Source organism: Oncorhynchus kisutch, unplaced genomic scaffold (genome assembly GCF_002021735.2).
Source record: "Oncorhynchus kisutch isolate 150728-3 unplaced genomic scaffold, Okis_V2 scaffold956, whole genome shotgun sequence".
Lineage (NCBI taxonomy): Eukaryota > Metazoa > Chordata > Actinopteri > Salmoniformes > Salmonidae > Oncorhynchus > Oncorhynchus kisutch.
Window position 1 is genome coordinate 52501 of NW_022262901.1, and position 18337 is coordinate 70837.

Sequence of the window (18337 nt, forward strand, 5' to 3'; positions counted from 1 at the left end):
CTCTCTCTCTCTTTTCTTTCTCTCTCTCTCTCTTCTCTTTCTCTCTTTCTTTCTCTCTTCTTTCTCTTCTCTTTCTTTCCTCTCTTCTTTCTTCTTTCTTCTCTCTTTGTCTCTCTCTTCTTTCTCTCTTTGTCTCTCTCTTTCTCTCTCTCTCTTCTCTCCTTCTCTAATATTCTTCTAATTCTTCTTCTACTCTTCTTCTTCTAATTATTCTTCCTTCTACTTCTTCTTCTTCTAATTCTTCTTCTTTGTCTTCTTCTTTCTTCTTCTTCTCTCTTCATCTCCCTCTTTGTTGTGATTTTGAGGGTGCTCTCGTGGAGAGGTGATTAAGTCAAGGTGTTGGGCACTCTGGCTCTGATCGACGAAGGAGAAACAGACTGGAAAGTCATTGTCATCAACATGGAGGATCCAGAGGCCAACAACTTTAACAGTAGGAGGACATCTAATACATATTCAGAATGTATGGGATTTATATAGCGTTTTTTGAGGCCCTTCAATAGACTAGCATCCTGTCCAGAATGATGTACTTATACGTCAAGCTGCCTCCCGCTACAGAAACAGGAGCCGGTGTCAGTATGTAGTGAGTTGATGGGCCATTCTGGCTTGGACAAGGTTACTTACTTTCTTTCAGAGACGTTAAGACGCAGAGTGTCTGTCTGATATCTGATCAACAGTTACACAGTAGTGGTGTTTTTAAATGTGTTTGTGGCTAACCATGGAATACACATCTTCTTCTTGTGATCAATGCAGATATTGATGACGTAAGAAGACTCAAGCCGGGTATCTGGAAGCTACATTTGAGTGGTTCAAAAAATATAAAGTTCCCGATGGAAAACCTGAGAACCAGTTTGCATTTAACGGAGAGTTCAAGGACAGGGTAAAAATACAGTTTTCACCTGTTTGTACTGCACAGAAGGCCTACAAGAGCAAAGCCCAATAGCAAGACATTGATATTGATGTCAGTTACTATTGGATTCTTCCTCTAAATCAGGGATGTCAAACATATGGCCCGCAGGCCAAAGGGGGTCTAATCTGGCTCGCGAGGGGGTCCAATCCAGCCCACGGCTGGTATGAGTAAAATAAACGTGTCGGAAAACGAACTCAATATACTTTAAAATGACTCAAACCAAATAGAAACTGTGTAGTAGTGATACAGTTTCATGACTGTGTAGTAGTGATAATGGCCCTACAGTCATAGAGTTTCCTGACTGTGTAGTAGTGATAATGGCCCTACAGTCATAGAGTTCCTGACTGTGTAGTAGTGATAATGGCCCTACAGTCATAGAGTTTCCTGACTGTGAGTAGTGATAATAATCACCCAAATGAAAACTAGACAGTCAGGAAGCATGGGAAATTTCTCACTGTGGTTAGACGAACATTGTTGGCTAATTTTGACGGCGTGGAAATACAACCGGTTTTCAGTGTGGCCCTCCGGACGAAACACAATGCTTTGACACCCCTGCTCTAAATCACTCATAGGACAGGCGGCAGGGAAGCCTAGTGGTTAGAGCGTTGGACTAGTAAACGGAAGGTTGCAAGTTCAAATCCCCGAGCTGACAAGGTACAAATCTGTCGTTCTGCCCTGAACAGGCAGTTAACCCACTGTTCCTAGGCTGCCATTGTAAATAACCATTTGTTCTTAACTGACTTGCCTGGTTAAATGAAGGTTTAAAAATACATTTATACACTCAATCACACACAATAGAATAAAACAGTGTATTGCAATGTAAGTACACATTGATACTCTTTTTCTATATTGAAATATGGAACATATCAAGGGTGGAACGATTCCCATAGTGCACTACTTTTGATGGGCCCTGGTCAAAAGAAGTGCACTATAAAGGGACAGGTGCCATTTGGGACACACTGTACTTTCTGCTCAGTACAGAGAGTAGTATAGTGGAGGTGTATGCCGAGTATATTATTCTCTGAAGCATGCAGGGAATCATTTGACATGCTTTTTCCCCCGCCCAGGACTTTGCTCTTAAGACAGTCAAGGAAACTCATGAGTTTTGGAAGGCGCTGATCTCCAAAAAGACCAACGCTGGAGAACTGAACTGGTGAGACTGAGATATAGATTTACAATCTCTGTGTAATATGGCCATCTGTTCAATAGGCTGTCAGTGATGCGGAGATGCATTGCTACGAACACAAGTAAAAAGAAACAACGATAAAACAATATAAGACGGTTTAGTTCAGTCAATGGCTTTTTTCACTAAAATTGTTTTATTTGTGTTTTTACAGAGTCTTCTCAACTAAAACAGTTCTATTTGTGTTTTTACAGAGTCTTCTCAACTAAGACAGTTCATTTGTGTTTTTACAGAGTCTTCTAACTAAAACAGTTCTATTTGTTTTTTACAGAGTTTCTCAAACTAAAACAGTTCTATTTTGTTTTTACAGAGTCTTCTCAACTTAAACAGTTATATTTGTGTTTTTACAGAGTCTTCTCAACTACAACAGTTCTATTTGTGTTTTTACAGAGTCTTCTCAACTACAACAGTTCTATTTGTGTTTTACAGAGTCTTCTCAACTAAGACAGTTCTATTTGTGTTTTTACAGAGTCTTCTCAACTAAGACAGTTCTATTTGTGTTTTTACAGAGTCTTCTCAACTAAAACAGTTCTATTTGTGTTTTTCTCCCATCTTCTGATCCAGTACCAACACTTGTGTCACAGACAGTCCATTCTGCTGTTCCACTACTGATGCTAAGGCTGTTGTGATGCCGTGAGTTCCTTTCACTTATCACACTATTGGCTTANCTGGAGAGGTGATTAAAGTCAAGGTGTTGGGCACTCTGGCTCTGATCGACGAAGGAGAAACAGACTGGAAGTCATATGTCATCAACATGGAGGATCAGAGGCCACAACTTTAACAGTAGGAGGACATCTAATACATATTCAGAATGTATGGGATTTATATAGCGTTTTTTAGAGCCCTTCAATAGACTAGCATCCTGTCCAGAATGATTGTACTTATACGTCAAGCTGCCTCCCGCTACAGAAACAGAAGCCGGGGTCAGTATGTAGTGAGTGATGGGCCATTCTGGCTTGGACAAGGTTACTTACTTTCTTTCAGAGACGTTAAGACGCAGAGTGTCTGTCTGATATCTGATCAACAGTTACACAGTAGTGGGTGTTTTTAAATGTGTTTGTGGCTACCATGGAATACACATCTTCTTCTTGTGATCAATGCAGATATTGATGACGTAAGAAGACTCAAGCGCTGGGTATCTGGAAGCTACATTTGAGTGGTTCAAAAAATATAAAGTTCCCGATGGAAAACCTGAGAACCAGTTTGCATTTAACGGAGAGTTCAAGGACAGGGTAAAAATACAGTTTTCACCTGTTTGTACTGCACAGAAGGCCTACAAGAGCAAAGCCCAATAGCAAGACATTGATATTGATGTCAGTTACTATTGGATTCTTCCTCTAAATCAGGGATGTCAAACATATGGCCCGCAGGCCAAAGGGGGTCTAATCTGGCTCGCGAGGGGGTCCAATCCAGCCCACGGCTGGTATGAGTAAAATAAACGTGTCGGAAAACGAACTCAATATACTTTAAAATGACTCAAACCAAATAGAAACTGTGTAGTAGTGATACAGTTTCATGACTGTGTAGTAGTGATAATGGCCCTACAGTCATAGAGTTTCCTGACTGTGTAGTAGTGATAATGGCCCTACAGTCATAGAGTTTCCTGACTGTGTAGTAGTGATAATGGCCCTACAGTCATAGAGTTTCCTGACTGTGTAGTAGTGATAATAATCACCCAAATGAAAACTAGACAGTCAGGAAGCATGGGAAATTTCTCACTGTGGTTAGACGAACATTGTTGGCTAATTTTGACGGCGTGGAAATACAACCGGTTTTCAGTGTGGCCCTCCGGACGAAACACAATGCTTTGACACCCCTGCTCTAAATCACTCATAGGACAGGCGGCAGGGAAGCCTAGTGGTTAGAGCGTTGGACTAGTAAACGGAAGGTTGCAAGTTCAAATCCCCGAGCTGACAAGGTACAAATCTGTCGTTCTGCCCCTGAACAGGCAGTTAACCCACTGTTCCTAGTCTGCCATTGTAAATAACCATTTGTTCTTAACTGAACTAGCCTGGTTAAATGAAGGTAAAAAATACATTTATACACTCAATCACACACAATAGAATAAAACAGTGTATTGCAATGTAAGTACACATTGTTACTCTTTTTCTATATTGAAATATGGAACATATCAAGGGTGGAACTCGATTCCCATAGTGCACTACTTTTGATGGGCCCTGGTCAAAAGAAGTGCACTAAAGGGACTAAGGTGCCATTTGGGACACACTGTACTTTCTGCTCAGTACAGAGAGTAGTATAGTGGAGGTGTATGCCGAGTATTATTCTCTGAAGCATGCAGGGAATCATTTGACATGCTTTTTCCCCCGCCCAGGACTTTGCTCTTAAGACAGTCAAGGAAACTCATGAGTTTTGGAAGGCGCTGATCTCCAAAAAGACCAACGCTGGAGAACTGAACTGGTGAGACTGAGATATAGATTTACAATCTCTGTGTAATATGGCCATCTGTTCAATAGGCTGTCAGTGATGCGGATGCATTGCTACGAACACAAGTAAAAAGAAACAACGATAAAACAATATAAGACGGTTTAGTTCAGTCAATGGCTTGTTTTCACTAAATAGTTTTATTTGTGTTTTTACAGAGTCTTCTCAACTAAAACAGTTCTATTTGTGTTTTTACAGAGTCTTCTCAACTAAGACAGTTCTATTTGTGTTTTTACAGAGTCTTCTCAACTAAAACAGTTCTATTTGTGTTTTTACAGAGTCTTCTCAACTAAAACAGTTCTATTTGTGTTTTGACAGTCTTCTCAACTAAAACAGTTCTATTTGTGTTTTTACAGAGTCTTCTCAACTACAACAGTTCTATTTGTGTTTTTACAGAGTCTTCTCAACTTAAACAGTTATATTTGTGTTTTTACAGAGTCTTCTCAACTACAACAGTTCTATTTGTGTTTTTACAGAGTCTTCTCAACTACAACAGTTCTATTTGTGTTTTTACAGAGTCTTCTCAACTAAGACAGTTGTATTGGTGTTTTTACAGAGTCTTCTCAACTAAGACAGTTCTATTTGTGTTTTTACAGAGTCTTCTCAACTAAAACAGTTCTATTTGTGTTTTTCTCCCATCTTCTGATCCAGTACCAACACTTGTGTCACAGACAGTCCATTCTGCTGTTCCACTACTGATGCTAAGGCTGTTGTTGATGCCGTGAGTTCCTTTCACTTATCACACTATTTGGCTTATCGTGCTAAAACAGCTTAGCTGTAATATTAATGTGTACTTGATAAGTAATATTGATAATAATGATATTGTCTTGTAGGCATGTGTTTTTGGCCCTGAAGACCCTATTCCAAGTGCAGGTGTGTATTTATTTCGTTAGTTAATTCCATTGGTATGTGCTTTGACGTGAAATTAATCTTATTTAAATTCAATACACCTGTGATTTATTTACAAATTATCTCTATCTATATATCTATATATTCAACTTTATTGGATTTCACACTTACAATGGGAACATTTTCTACTTCTTTTCTCAGTTGACAAATGGTTCTATGTCTAAGTGAACAGAAAGAAGAGCCTTCAGATTGGACCAAAATGTTTTCTCACCTGAATGGAAGAATATACTTGAAAATGACAGAAAACACGTGTATTATAATTAGTTTCCCATTTTTAGTATTGTCACGCCTTGGTCATAGTGTTTTGTGTTTTCGTTATATATGTGGTCAGGCCAGGGTGTGACATGGGTTTACGTGTTGTGTTTCGCATTGGGGTTTTATAGGATTGTGGATTGCTAATGATTAGGGGTGTGTCTAGTTAGGTTTGGGCTGCCTGAGGCGGTTCTCGATCAGAGTCAGGTGATTCTTGTTGTCTCTGATGGGGAACCGTATTTAGGTAGCCTGAGTTTCGCTTTGTATTTCGTGGGTGATTGTTCCTGTCTCTGTGTATTGTCACCAGATAGGCTGTAATTAGGTTTCACGTTCCGTTTGTTGTTTTCGTATTTGTATAGTTATTTCATGTATCGTCATTATTTTCATTAAAGATCATGATTAACCACCACGCTGCATTTCGGTCCGACTCTCTTTCGACAAACGAAGAACGCCGTTACAAGTATGAATTGTGATTGATTGCTTGTCCTCTTAACATGACAAGTACTCAACCAAGTAAGCCTGGTCTTTGTGTTTATTATATGACCTTTATAGTCCGTCTAAACCTCTGCACTTTACCGTGTCTTGCATCATGTTGTTTGATACTGAAATAGGAAAATTGTCATAAATCTTCAAATAAATACCATCACCACATTCCCCCCCCCCCCCCCCCCCCCCCCCCCTCCTCCGGTTCTGAACACGGTCTTTACTCGTATCTAGTGGTCCTGTATCACAACACAAGCTTTATAGCAGACAAGCTGTTTAAACAGGTGTGTTGAATAAAATCGGTTTCCTTGAAGTTGGCTCTTACCCGGAATCTCTTATCTTGGCCAGGTCGCAATTGTAAATGAGAACTTGTTCTCAACTTGCCTACCTGGTTTAAAAAAAGGTGAAATTAAATTTTAAAATGCAATTAACTCCCGCACAGCAGGCGGCGCTAGTGCGCCACCGGGGTAGTTAGGAAGTAAGTTCCCGAAGTCACCTCGAAGAACAATACAATCAGCTGTTCGTTGATCGAATCCGCAAAAACAATCTAACCAAAGCTGTCATTGTCGACAGGGACAGGTAAGCTTTTGGCAGCTTTATTACACATATTCAGTCATTTATATAGTTACATAAGGTTACGTGTGTTCCGTCATACATTTAATTCGAAAGGGAGAGCTGTCTGCCTGTCTTAAGAGTCCTTAGTCCACATGAGGCCAGGATTTCAGATAAGCTGATAGCCACGTAGCCGAGATAGCAAGCTAAATTAGCGATCAGCTGGTGCTAACTAATAGCATGCTAGGATAAGAAAATACTTGTAATTGTTGTTGCTAAACCTAAAGCTGGCTAGTAGCAGTAGCAAGTGCATTTGTGTAAAGAGAGTCTGTAGCTATCACTATAGTCATGATGCAAATGTCAAAATATTGCTGATCCAGTGAGACAAGTTGATCCCGTCTTGACAAGTTGTCAGTGTGCTAAATAGCTAGCTAACTTCCCGATTGTTTTCTTTCTTAGGCAAAGACCAGTGAAATGTCATTCCTCTTTGATTGGCTCTACAGAGGCTTTAGTGGTGTGCTACAGTTTTTAGGTAATCTCTGATTTCACGTCAATGACTTCAAACGTATTATCGGCAGGGTGGGTATAATGTATTATCAGCAGGGTGGGGGTAATGTATTATCAGCAGCGTGGGGGTAATGTATTATCAGCAGGGTGGGTGTAAATGTATTATCAGCAGGGTGGGTATAATGTATTATCGGCAGGGTGGGTATAATGTATTATCAGTAGGGTGGGTATAATGTATTATCAGCAGGGTGGGGGTAATGTATTATCAGCAGCGTGGGGGTAATGTATTATCAGCAGCGTGGGGGTAATGTATTATCAGCAGGGTGGGTATAATGTATTATCAGCAGGGTGGGTATAATGTATTATCGGCAGGGTGGGTATAATGTATTATCAGCAGGGTGGGTGTAATGTATTATCAGCAGGGTGGGTGTAATGTATTATCAGTAGGGTGGGTGTAATGTATTATCGGCAGGGTGGGTATAATGTATTATCGGCAGGGTGGGTATAATGTATTATCGGCAGGGTGGGTGTAATGTATTATCAGCAGGGTGGGTATAATGTATTATCAGCAGGGTGGGTATAATGTATTATCAGCAGGGTGGGTATAATGTGTGTTACGTTCCACCTAGAATCTGTTCCAAAAAACGCTGTAAATAACAAGGATGCCCACAAACAACGAATACAAAGTAGCATGATCAATTCACCTGGCTAACTAGCTGCCGAATTAGGCATCAACTCACCACGTAGCTTATTCTTAATGTTTGTCCGTAGGCTACCAGAGTGAGGACAGAAATGTTTCGGAATAAACGTGGTGAGTGAAAAACTTAACAAAATAGCCCACCCTCCCTACCTGGTATCTTTTTCTGCCGCTATACAACTTTGTATGCGTTGTTTGTGGGCATCCTCGTTATTTTACAGAGTTTTTGGAACAGATTCCTGTTGTAACGTTCCACACATTATACCCACCCTGATCAGTTTAGTACTGCATGTCACAATGAGTGGTGGTGTGTTTTTACAACTCAAAAGTTGAATTAACTTGTCAATGTACTTTCCCAGGGTTGTACAAAAAATCTGGAAAGTTGGTTTTCCTGGGGTTGGATAATGCTGGTAAAACAACCCTTCTGCATATGCTGAAAGATGACAGACTTGGACAGCATGTGCCCACGTTGCATCCAAGTAGGCAGCATCATTTCAAAGTACTTTATTGTGTTGTTTTTAAGTCCCAATAACGGCAGTGAACACAATGTCAGTCGTTTTTTAAATGTGTTTTGTTTCTCCCTGAAGCATCAGAAGAGTTGACGATAGCTGGAATGACATTCACCACGTTTGATCTGGGCGGCCACGTACAAGGTAAGACTTCGGCCTAACTAAGTTGGACACTGCGTCTTTCTAGGGTTTGGTCAGCATCTTGACACTTTACATTGTCTTTCTAGGGTTTGGTCAGCATCTTGACACATTACATTGTCTTTCTAGGGTTTGGTCAGCATCTTGACTCATTACATTGTCTTTCTAGGGTTTGGTCAGCATCTTGACTCATTACATTGTCTTTCTAGGGTTTGGTCAGCATCTTGACTCATCACATTGTCTTTCTAGGGTTTTGTCAGCATCTTGACACATTACATTGTCTTTCTAGGGTTTGGTCAGCATCTTGACACATGACATTGTCTTTCTAGGGTTTGGTCAGCATCTTGACTCATTACCTCGTCTTTCTAGGGTTTGGTCAGCATCTTGACTCATTACCTCATGTGCTACATCTTCTGTCTCTTTCACAGCTAGAAGAGTTTGGAAGAACTACCTGCCGGCTATCAATGGAGTTGTCTTTCTGGTTGACTGTGCCGACCACGACCGCCTTACAGAATCCAAGATCGAACTTGATGTAAGTCACTTCCACTGCACACAATGGGCCTAATTTATCAACATTCATTGTGAAAAATGCATATACAAAACCCCTGCGTTGAGGCAGCCCAGTTGAGGCAGGTTACACCAGGACACACAACAAACATTCTCACTGTCTCATTACTCAACCTCTTTCCTGTGTGTGTGTGTGTGTGTGTGTGTGTGTGTGTGTGTGTGTGTGTGTGTGTGTGTGTGTGTGTGTGTTCAGGCCCTGTTAGCAGATGAGACCATCCTCTCTGTGCCTGTGCTGGTCCTGGGTAACAAGATAGACCGTCCTGAAGCCATCAGTGAAGGGGGACTGAGAGAGGCGTTCGTTCTCGATGGACAATGCACTGGAAAGGTAAGCATAGAGATAGATATAGCCTATGGAATTTGTATCATTATTATTATTGTATCATTATTATTATTGTATCATTATTATATTATCATTCTTTTTTTTAAAGTCCATTTCAGATGAGTGTGTAACACAACTAACGTGTGTGTGTGTGTGTGTCTGAATGATGTGTGTGTGTGTGTGTCTGAATGATGTGTGTGTGTGTGTGTCTGAATGACGTGTGTGTGTGTGTCTGAATGATGTGTGTGTGTGTGTCTGAATGACGTGTGTGTGTGTCTGAATGACGTGTGTGTGTGTGTCTGAATGACGTGTGTGTGTGTGTGTCTGAATGATGTGTGTGTGTGTGTGTGTGTGTCTGAATGATGTGTGTGTGTGTGTGTCTGAATGACGTGTGTGTGTGTGTGTGTGTGTGTCTGAATGATGTGTGTGTGTGTGTGTCTGAATGACGTGTGTGTGTGTGTGTGTGTGTCTGAATGATGTGTGTGTGTGTGTGTCTGAATGATGTGTGTGTGTGTGTGTCTGAATGATGTGTGTGTGTGTGTGTCTGAATGATGTGTGTGTGTGTGTGTCTGAATGACGTGTGTGTGTGTGTCTGAATGACGTGTGTGTGTGTGTCTGAATGATGTGTGTGTGTGTGTCTGAATGATGTGTGTGTGTGTGTCTGAATGATGTGTGTGTGTGTGTCTGAATGATGTGTGTGTGTGTGTCTGAATGATGTGTGTGTGTGGTACAGTATTCACGTTCTTTAGATATGTTGTAGAAAATGTTATTGTTACTCCAGTCTATTTTCACCTCATTTAATCACCTGATTTATTTAACAAAAGCCCCATCTCAATAGCTGGTCGAGGTACAGTTGCCCATCGGAAGGTATTCAGACCACTCAACTTTTCCCCACACTTCCACACATTACAGCCTTTCCTCATCAAGCTACCCACAATACCATATAATGACAAAAACAAAAACAGGTTTTTAGAAATTTGTGTAAATTCATTAAAAAAAGGAAAATATCACATTTTACATAAGTATTCAGACCCGGGGCCTCCTGGGTGGCGCAGTGGTTAAGGGCGCTGTACTGTAGCGCCAGCTGTGCCACCAGAGACTCTGGGTTCGGGGCCAGGCTCTGTCGCAACCGGCCGCGACCGGGAGGTCCATGGGGCGACGTACAATTGGCCTAGTTTCGTCCGGGTTAGGGAGGGCTTGGCTGGTAGGGCTTGGCTGGTAGGGCTTGGCTGGTAGGGCTTGGCTGGTAGGGCTTGGCTGGTAGGGCTTGGCCGGGAGGGAGATCCTTGTCGAATGGTGTTTCCTCCAACACATTGGTGCGGCTGGTTTCCGGGTTGGATGCGTGCTGTGTTAAGAAGCAGTGTGGCTTGGTTGGGTTGTGTATCGGAGGACGCATGACGATCAAACCTTCGTCTCTCCCGAGCCCGTATGGGAGTTGTAGCGATGAGACAAGATAGTAGCTACTAAAACAATTGGATACCACGGAAATTGGGGAGAAAAAGGGGTAAAAAAAAAACAATTTAATGTAAAATTATTCAGACCCTTTACTCAGTACTTTGTTGAAGCAGCGATCACAGCCTCCAGTCTTATTGGGTATGACGCTACAAGCTTGGCACACCTGTATTTGGGGAGTTTCTCCCATTCTTCTCTGCAAATCCTCTCAAGCTCTGTCAGGGTGGATGGAGAGTGTTGCTGCACAGCTATTTTCAGGTCTCTCCAGAGATGTTCAATCGGGTTCAAGTCCGGGCTCTGGCTGGGCCACTCAAGGACATTCAGAGACTTGTCCTGAAGCCACTCCTGCGTTGTCTTGGCTGTGTGCTTAGGGTTGTTGTCCTGTTGGAAGGTGAATCTCTGCCCCAGTCTGAGCTCCTGAACAGGTTTTCATCAAGGATCTCTCTGTGCTTTGCTACGTTCATCTTTCCCTCGGTCCTGACTAGTCTCTCAGTCCCTGCCACTGAAAATCATCCCCACAGTATGATGCTGCCACCACCATGCTTCACCGTAGGGATGGTGCCAGTTTTCATCCAGATGTGATGCTTGGCATTCAGGCCAAAGAGTTCAATCTTGATTTCATTAGACCAGAGAATCTTGTTTCTCATGGTCAGTCTCTTTAGGTGCCTTTTGGCAAACTCCAAGCGGGCTGTCGTGTGCCTTTTTACTGAGGAGTGGCTTCCTTCTGGCCACTCTGCCATAAAATCCTGATTGGTGTAGTGCTGAAGGGATGGTTGTCCTTCTGGAAGGTTCTCCCATCTCCACAGAGGAACTCTGGAGCTCTGTCAGAGGGACCATTGGGTTCTTGGTCACCTCCCTGACAAAGTCCCTTCTCCCCTGATTGGTCAGTTTTGCCAGGCGGCCAGCTCTAGGAAGAGTCTTGGTGGTTCCAAACTTCTTCCATTTACGAATGATGGAGGCCACTGTGTTCTTGGGGACCTTCAATGCTGCAGACATTTTTTGGTACCCTTCCCCAGATCTGTGCCTCGACACAATCCTGTCTCGGAGCTCTACGGATATTTCCTTCGACCTCATGGCTTGGTTTTTGCTCTGACATGCACTGTCAACTGTGGGACCTTTTATATAGACAGGTGTGTGTCTTTTCCAAATCATGTTCAATCAATTGAATTTACCACAGGTGGACTCCAATCAAGTTGTAGAAACATCTCAAGGATGATCAATGGAAACAGGATGCACCTGAGCTCAATTTTAAGTCTCATAACAAAAGGTCTGAATACTTATGGAAATAAGTTAATTAGTTATTATTTTTTATATATTTGAGTTTATATATTTAACCAGGTAGGCTAGTTGAGAACACCTTTATTTAACCAGGTAGGCTAGTTGAGAACACCTTTATTTAACCAGGTAGGCTAGTTGAGAACACCTTTATTTAACCAGGAAGGCTAGTTGAGAACACCTTTATTTAACCAGGTAGGCTAGTTGAGAACAAGTTCTCATTTGCAACTGCGACCTGCCAAGATAAAGCGTAGCAATTTGACACATACAACAACACAGAGTTACACCTGGAATAAACAAAACAGTCAATAATACAGTAGATCAAAAGAAAACAAAAAGTCTATATACAGTGAGTGCAAATGAGGTAAGTTAAGGAAATAAATAGGCCATGGTGGCAAAGTAATTACAATATAGCAATTAAACACTGGAACGGTAGATCGGCAGAAGATGAATGTGCAGGTAGAGATGGATTGATGTGTAGATTGATGAGGAAAACAAATAACTGAATCCATTTTAGAATAAGGCTGTAACCTAACAATGTGGAAGAAGTCAAGGGGTCTGAATACTTTCTGAATACACTGTATGGTAATACACTGTATTACGACCCTCTACAACCACTGTGATTATTATTATCTGACCCTGCTGGTCATTTATGAACATTTGAACATCTTGGCCATGTTCTGTTATAATCTCCACCCGGCACAGCCAGAAGAGGACTGGCCACCCCACATAGCCTGGTTCCTCTCTAGGTTTCTTCCTAGGTTTTGGCCTTTTTAGGGAGTTTTTCCTAGCCACCGTGCTTCTACACCTGCATTGCTTGCTGTTTGGGGTTTTAGGCTGGGTTTCTGTACAGCACTTTGAGATATCAGCTGATGTACGAAGGGATATATAAATAAATGTGATTTGATTTGGAATGGCACAAGTGGGTAAAACCATTCTTATTATTATTTTTTAACCTTAAGTGTGTGTACATTTACTATATTTAGACTTGGGATAATGTTTTTCAGCAGGAAAAAAAGGGTGAAGTTGCTGGAGTGGTCTTTATAACAGCTTGATCCTGTTGTTCTTCTCCAGGGTAACGTGTCGTTGAAGGATCTGCAGGCGCGACCTCTGGAGATTTTCATGTGCAGTGTCCTGAAGAAGCAGGGCTATGGAGATGGCTTCAGGTGGCTGGCACAATACATCGACTGACATCTAGGCAGCGCTTCTTTTACTAAACGGACTCCCATCTTTCTGGGGGGGATGAAGAAGATAAGCTATCAAATGAAATGGCCCATATCCCCCCCCCCCAACCCCATGTGGAAAGATGTGAAGCTCCCAATAATCAGCTTTCTGATTGAGTACATCTGTCAATTTCAGCATTAATTGGTCCGTTATAAAAGTTTCTATCTATGCAAACTTTTAAAAGTGGTTCATGGTCACAAGATTCAAGATGGGTTTGCGTGTAATACTAATAAGTCCATTAGTTAAGTATAACGTCGACCCGTTCTCTGGCATGTAAATTAGAGTATCCGGTTCTACCCCAACATATTTGATCATAGCTGCAATTCAAGCTACAGTATACGGCAGATGACCTGTACCAATGTAGAACCTTTATAAGGTATACTGTGAACTTTTAAAATTATTTCTGAAAAATGAAGGACCAAGTGTTTTTTTTAAATGAAATAGATTATAAATGATAAGGATATTTATGTGAATGGTGGCGGTACAAATGCTTGTACATAGCAGTCCTACCTAGAATAAGATGTTCTTATCACTAAGAGGACATGAAAGAGGATAGATAGACTGAGCAGGATTATCCCAACAGACCCAAGTTCCAATCGAATAGAACGGCATCTAAAGTTTAGGGGCGGAGTCCATTTGACCTGATTCTGTTTCTATACATGGCGTGTATATCCCAAATGGCAGCATATTGACTATATAGTGCACTACTTCAGAGAACCCATACTTTCTATGCCCCCCCCCCCCCCTGGTCAAAAATAGTGCACTAAATAGGGAATAGGGTGCCAACCTTGATCAAAAGTAGTGCACTAAATAGGGAATAGGGTTGACATTTGGTACGCGCCACAGGGGTTTGAGATCAATTGTAATGGTCCACGCAGCTATTGCCTTCAATGCACTCAGCCAAAGACGTATGCAAACTATTTTGCAAGTGACTTTGGGATTGTTTACATATAATAGACCCGGGGGGGGGGGGGGGGGGGGGGTTGTAGTAGTGATGTAATGTTTGTCCTACTACAGTTTAATGAATGAATGGCTATAGTGCCATGATATGCAGGTACGTTGTAACAGGCCAGAACAAGAGACCGCCATTGCCATCATTCCATGGTATGCAAGCAATAAAGCGGAATGACCATCAGTGGCCACTGCAATGCTAATCTAAACAAAAAAAGGCTATGCTACTCTACTAACACAGCTCTGGCAGAGGTTTCGTTGAAAAATATAGATAATGGTCCCTTTTTCAATCAAGTCTGGTTTAAAAACACATATATTGGTCCCTTTTTCAATCAAGTTTGGTTTAAAAATAGATATTTGGGCCCTATTTGATCAAGGCTGGTTTAAAAAATGAATCCCACTTGCGTGCTTTGAGTGACGTACTACTCAAGGAAACACCAGATAGCCTGGGCACCAGTTTGAATAGGGCTCTTGGTCCATGCCCTTTCCTGTTCGCAGCCCTGGGTCGTGTTCATTAGGCACCAAACGGATGAAAATGGACTGAAATGGCACTTGGACAATGGAAACACTCATTTTCGTTTTCAGTTGCAAAATGTTTTAAAATGTTTTCCGTTGCTGGCCCTAAAATGAACACGTCCCAGATATTTCTAGTAGAGGTCGACTGATTATGATTTTTCGATGCCGATACCGATTATTGGAGGACCCAAAAAGCCGAAACCAATTAATCGGACGATTTTTATTTATTTATTTGTAGTAATGATAATTACAACAATACTGAATGAACACATGTTTTAACTTAATATAATACATCAATAAAATCAATTTAGCCTCAACAAAATAATGAAACATGTTCAATTTGGTTTAAATAATGCAAAAACAAAGTGTTGGAGAAGAAAGTAAAAGTGCAATATGTGCTATGTAAAAAAGCTAATGTTTAAGTTCCTTGCTCAGAACATGAGAACATATGAAAGCTGGTGGTTCCTTTTAACATGAGTCTTCAATATTCCCAGGTAAGACATTTTAGGTTGTAGTTTTTATAGGAATTATAGGACTATTTCCCTCTTTACCATTTGTATTTCATTAACCTTTGACTATTGGATGTTCTTATAGGCACTTTAGCATTGCCAGTGTAACAGTATAGCTTCCGTCCCTCTCCTCGCTCCTCCCTGGGCTCGAACCAGCAACACAACGGCAACAGCCACCCTCGAAGCAGCGTTACCCATGCAGAGCAAGGGGAACAACTACTAGAAGTCTCAGAGCGAGTGACGTTTGAAACGCTATTAGCGCGCGCTAACTAGCTAGCCATTTCACATCGGTTACACCAGCCTCATCTCGGGAGTTGATAGGTTTGAAGTCATAAGCAGCGCAATGCTTGACGCACAACGAAGAGCTGCTGGCAAAACGCAGGAAAGTGCTGTTTGAATGAATATTAACGCACCTGCTTCTGCCTACCACCACTCAGTCAGATACTTAGATACTTGTATGCTCAGTCAGATTATATGCAACGCAGGACATGCTAGATATCTAGTAATATCATCAACCATGTGTAGTTAACTAGTGATTATGATTGATTGTTTTTTACAAGATAAGTTTAATGCTAGCTAGCAACTTACCCTGGCTTACTGCATTCGCGTAACAGGCAGTCTCCTTGTGGAGGCAGGTCGTTATTGCGTTGGACTAGTCAACTGTAAGGTTGCCAGATTGGATCCCCCGAGCTGACAGGTGAAAATTTGTCGTTCTGCCCCTGAACAAGGCAGTTAACCCACCGTTTCTAGGCCGTCATTGAAAATAAGAATGTGTTCTTAAACTGACTTGCCTAGTTAAATAAAGGTATAATTTTTATTTTTTTAATCGGCAAATCGGCGCCCAAAAATACCGATTTTCATAACAATCTGAAACTTGAAATAGTCCCTAATTAATCGGTCGACCTCTAATTTCTAGGCCTACTAGCAAATCTTCTTTGTCATTCTAAGCCTCTGTCATTTGCAACATTTTTTATTATCTTGATGTCAATTTAATTTGAATCTGAAATGGCCATCACTGACATATTTTAGTTGATTATTATGTATTATCAGAATGAATTAATGGAAACCGGTACTTCCAGCCACGTAGGCTAATACTGCCTTATAGTTTAAATAGATGGGGAATGTTTCATCAGTCTGATTCAACCTACTTGTCACATTTCCTGTCTGCTGTGTAGGTCATTTATTGAAATGATTTATAATGTCCATGATGTGAAGTATTGGCTTTGTGATTCAGACAAATCTATGGTTGAAATGCTGCGGGTACTTCTTGACTATCAGTACAATGATATGAGAGTACGTCTGTAGCTCTGAATCTCTGGGAATAACAGCCTTTATATCAGCCAGCCTTGGGCTCAGTTCCATTTCAATTGAGGAGCCTTTATATCAGCCAGCCTTGGGCTCAGTTCCATTTCAATTGAGGAACTAAAACTGATATTCACATTTACTCTCAAATCTTTTTAACGAGGAACAATTTAATTGGAGTTTCAGTTTCCTACCTGAATTTAAATGAAACTGACCCCCAACGCTGTATATCAGTATTTAACTATTGACTACCATTAACATTTCTGTATTCATTGTAAATCATGTAAAATGGAGATGGTCTCTTTCTTTGTACAATTCATTATCCCGGAGCTGACAAAACACGCAGGTTGTATCCCAAATAACACCCTATTACCTACATAGTGCACTACTGTTGACCAAAGCCCTATTTGACCCTGGTCCAATGTAGTGCACTATATAAAGTATAGGTTGCCATTTGGCACATAGACATTATTACTGGATGTACTTATGATAACTCAAGATCATTTTAATGTGAGAAATTCCATAAATATTTTTAACAATCATTCCTCACTTGTCATGTTTTGTTGTAAGGCTGTAGATTAAATTGCAATTGCTACACATCCACACTTCTAATCTACATGTGATAATGAATGGCTATAGTGCCATGATATGCAGGTACGTTGTAACAGGCCAGAACAAGAGACCGCCATTGCCATCATTCCATGGTATGCAAGCAATAAAGCGGAATGACCATCAGTGGCCACTGCAATGCTAATCTAAACAAAAAAAGGCTATGCTACTCTACTAACACAGCTCTGGCAGAGGTTTCGTTGAAAAATATACATAATGGTCCCTTTTTCAATCAAGTCTGGTTTAAAAACACATATATTGGTCCCTTTTTCAATCAAGTTTGGTTTAAAAATAGATATTTGGGCCCTATTTGATCAAGGCTGGTTTAAAAAATGAATCCCACTTGCGTGCTTTGAGTGACGTACTACTCAAGGAAACACCAGATAGCCTGGGCACCAGTTTGAATAGGGCTCTTGGTCCATGCCCTTTCCTGTTCGCAGCCCTGGGTCGTGTTCATTAGGCACCAAACGGATGAAAATGGACTGAAATGGCACTTGGACAATGGAAACACTCATTTTCGTTTTCAGTTGCAAAATGTTTTAAAATGTTTTCCGTTGCTGGCCCTAAAATGAACACGTCCCAGATATTTCTAGTAGAGGTCGACTGATTATGATTTTTCGATGCCGATACCGATTATTGGAGGACCCAAAAAGCCGAAACCAATTAATCGGACGATTTTTATTTATTTATTTGTAGTAATGATAATTACAACAATACTGAATGAACACATGTTTTAACTTAATATAATACATCAATAAAATCAATTTAGCCTCAACAAAATAATGAAACATGTTCAATTTGGTTTAAATAATGCAAAAACAAAGTGTTGGAGAAGAAAGTAAAAGTACAATATGTGCCATGTAAAAAAGCTAATGTTTAAGTTCCTTGCTCAGAACATGAGAACATATGAAAGCTGGTGGTTCCTTTTAACATGAGTCTTCAATATTCCCAGGTAAGACATTTTAGGTTGTAGTTTTTATAGGAATTATAGGACTATTTCCCTCTTTACCATTTGTATTTCATTAACCTTTGAC

The 18337-nt window shown here is 40.9% G+C and overlaps 1 protein-coding gene and 1 pseudogene across 1 annotated transcript; both read left to right on the top strand.

Moving 5' to 3' along the window:
• Nucleotides 1-5810, top strand: part of LOC116363647 (inorganic pyrophosphatase-like) — a 10911-nt pseudogene extending 5101 nt beyond the window's left edge.
• Nucleotides 5811-6630: 820 nt separating this feature from the next.
• LOC116352893 (GTP-binding protein SAR1b-like) lies at nucleotides 6631-17238 on the top strand. The gene is made up of 7 exons (XM_031817211.1): nucleotides 6631-6755; nucleotides 7188-7260; nucleotides 8292-8411; nucleotides 8520-8585; nucleotides 9008-9111; nucleotides 9340-9471; nucleotides 13267-17238. The coding sequence occupies exons 2-7, from the start codon at nucleotides 7203-7205 to the stop codon at nucleotides 13381-13383; spliced, it is 597 nt and encodes a 198-aa protein (XP_031673071.1). The 5' UTR covers nucleotides 6631-6755; nucleotides 7188-7202; the 3' UTR covers nucleotides 13384-17238.
• The last annotated feature ends 1099 nt before the right edge of the window (nucleotides 17239-18337 follow it).

Excerpts from the sequence above, each read along its gene's own strand:
- LOC116352893 (XM_031817211.1), top strand. The coding sequence starts at position 7,203 with ATGTCATTCCTCTTTGATTGGCTCTACAGAGGCTTTAGTGGTGTGCTA. Across the intron at positions 8,412-8,519 it reads TGTGCCCACGTTGCATCCAA|CATCAGAAGAGTTGACGATA; the intron begins GTAGGCAGCATC and ends TTCTCCCTGAAG. Across the intron at positions 9,472-13,266 it reads ATGGACAATGCACTGGAAAG|GGTAACGTGTCGTTGAAGGA; the intron begins GTAAGCATAGAG and ends GTTCTTCTCCAG.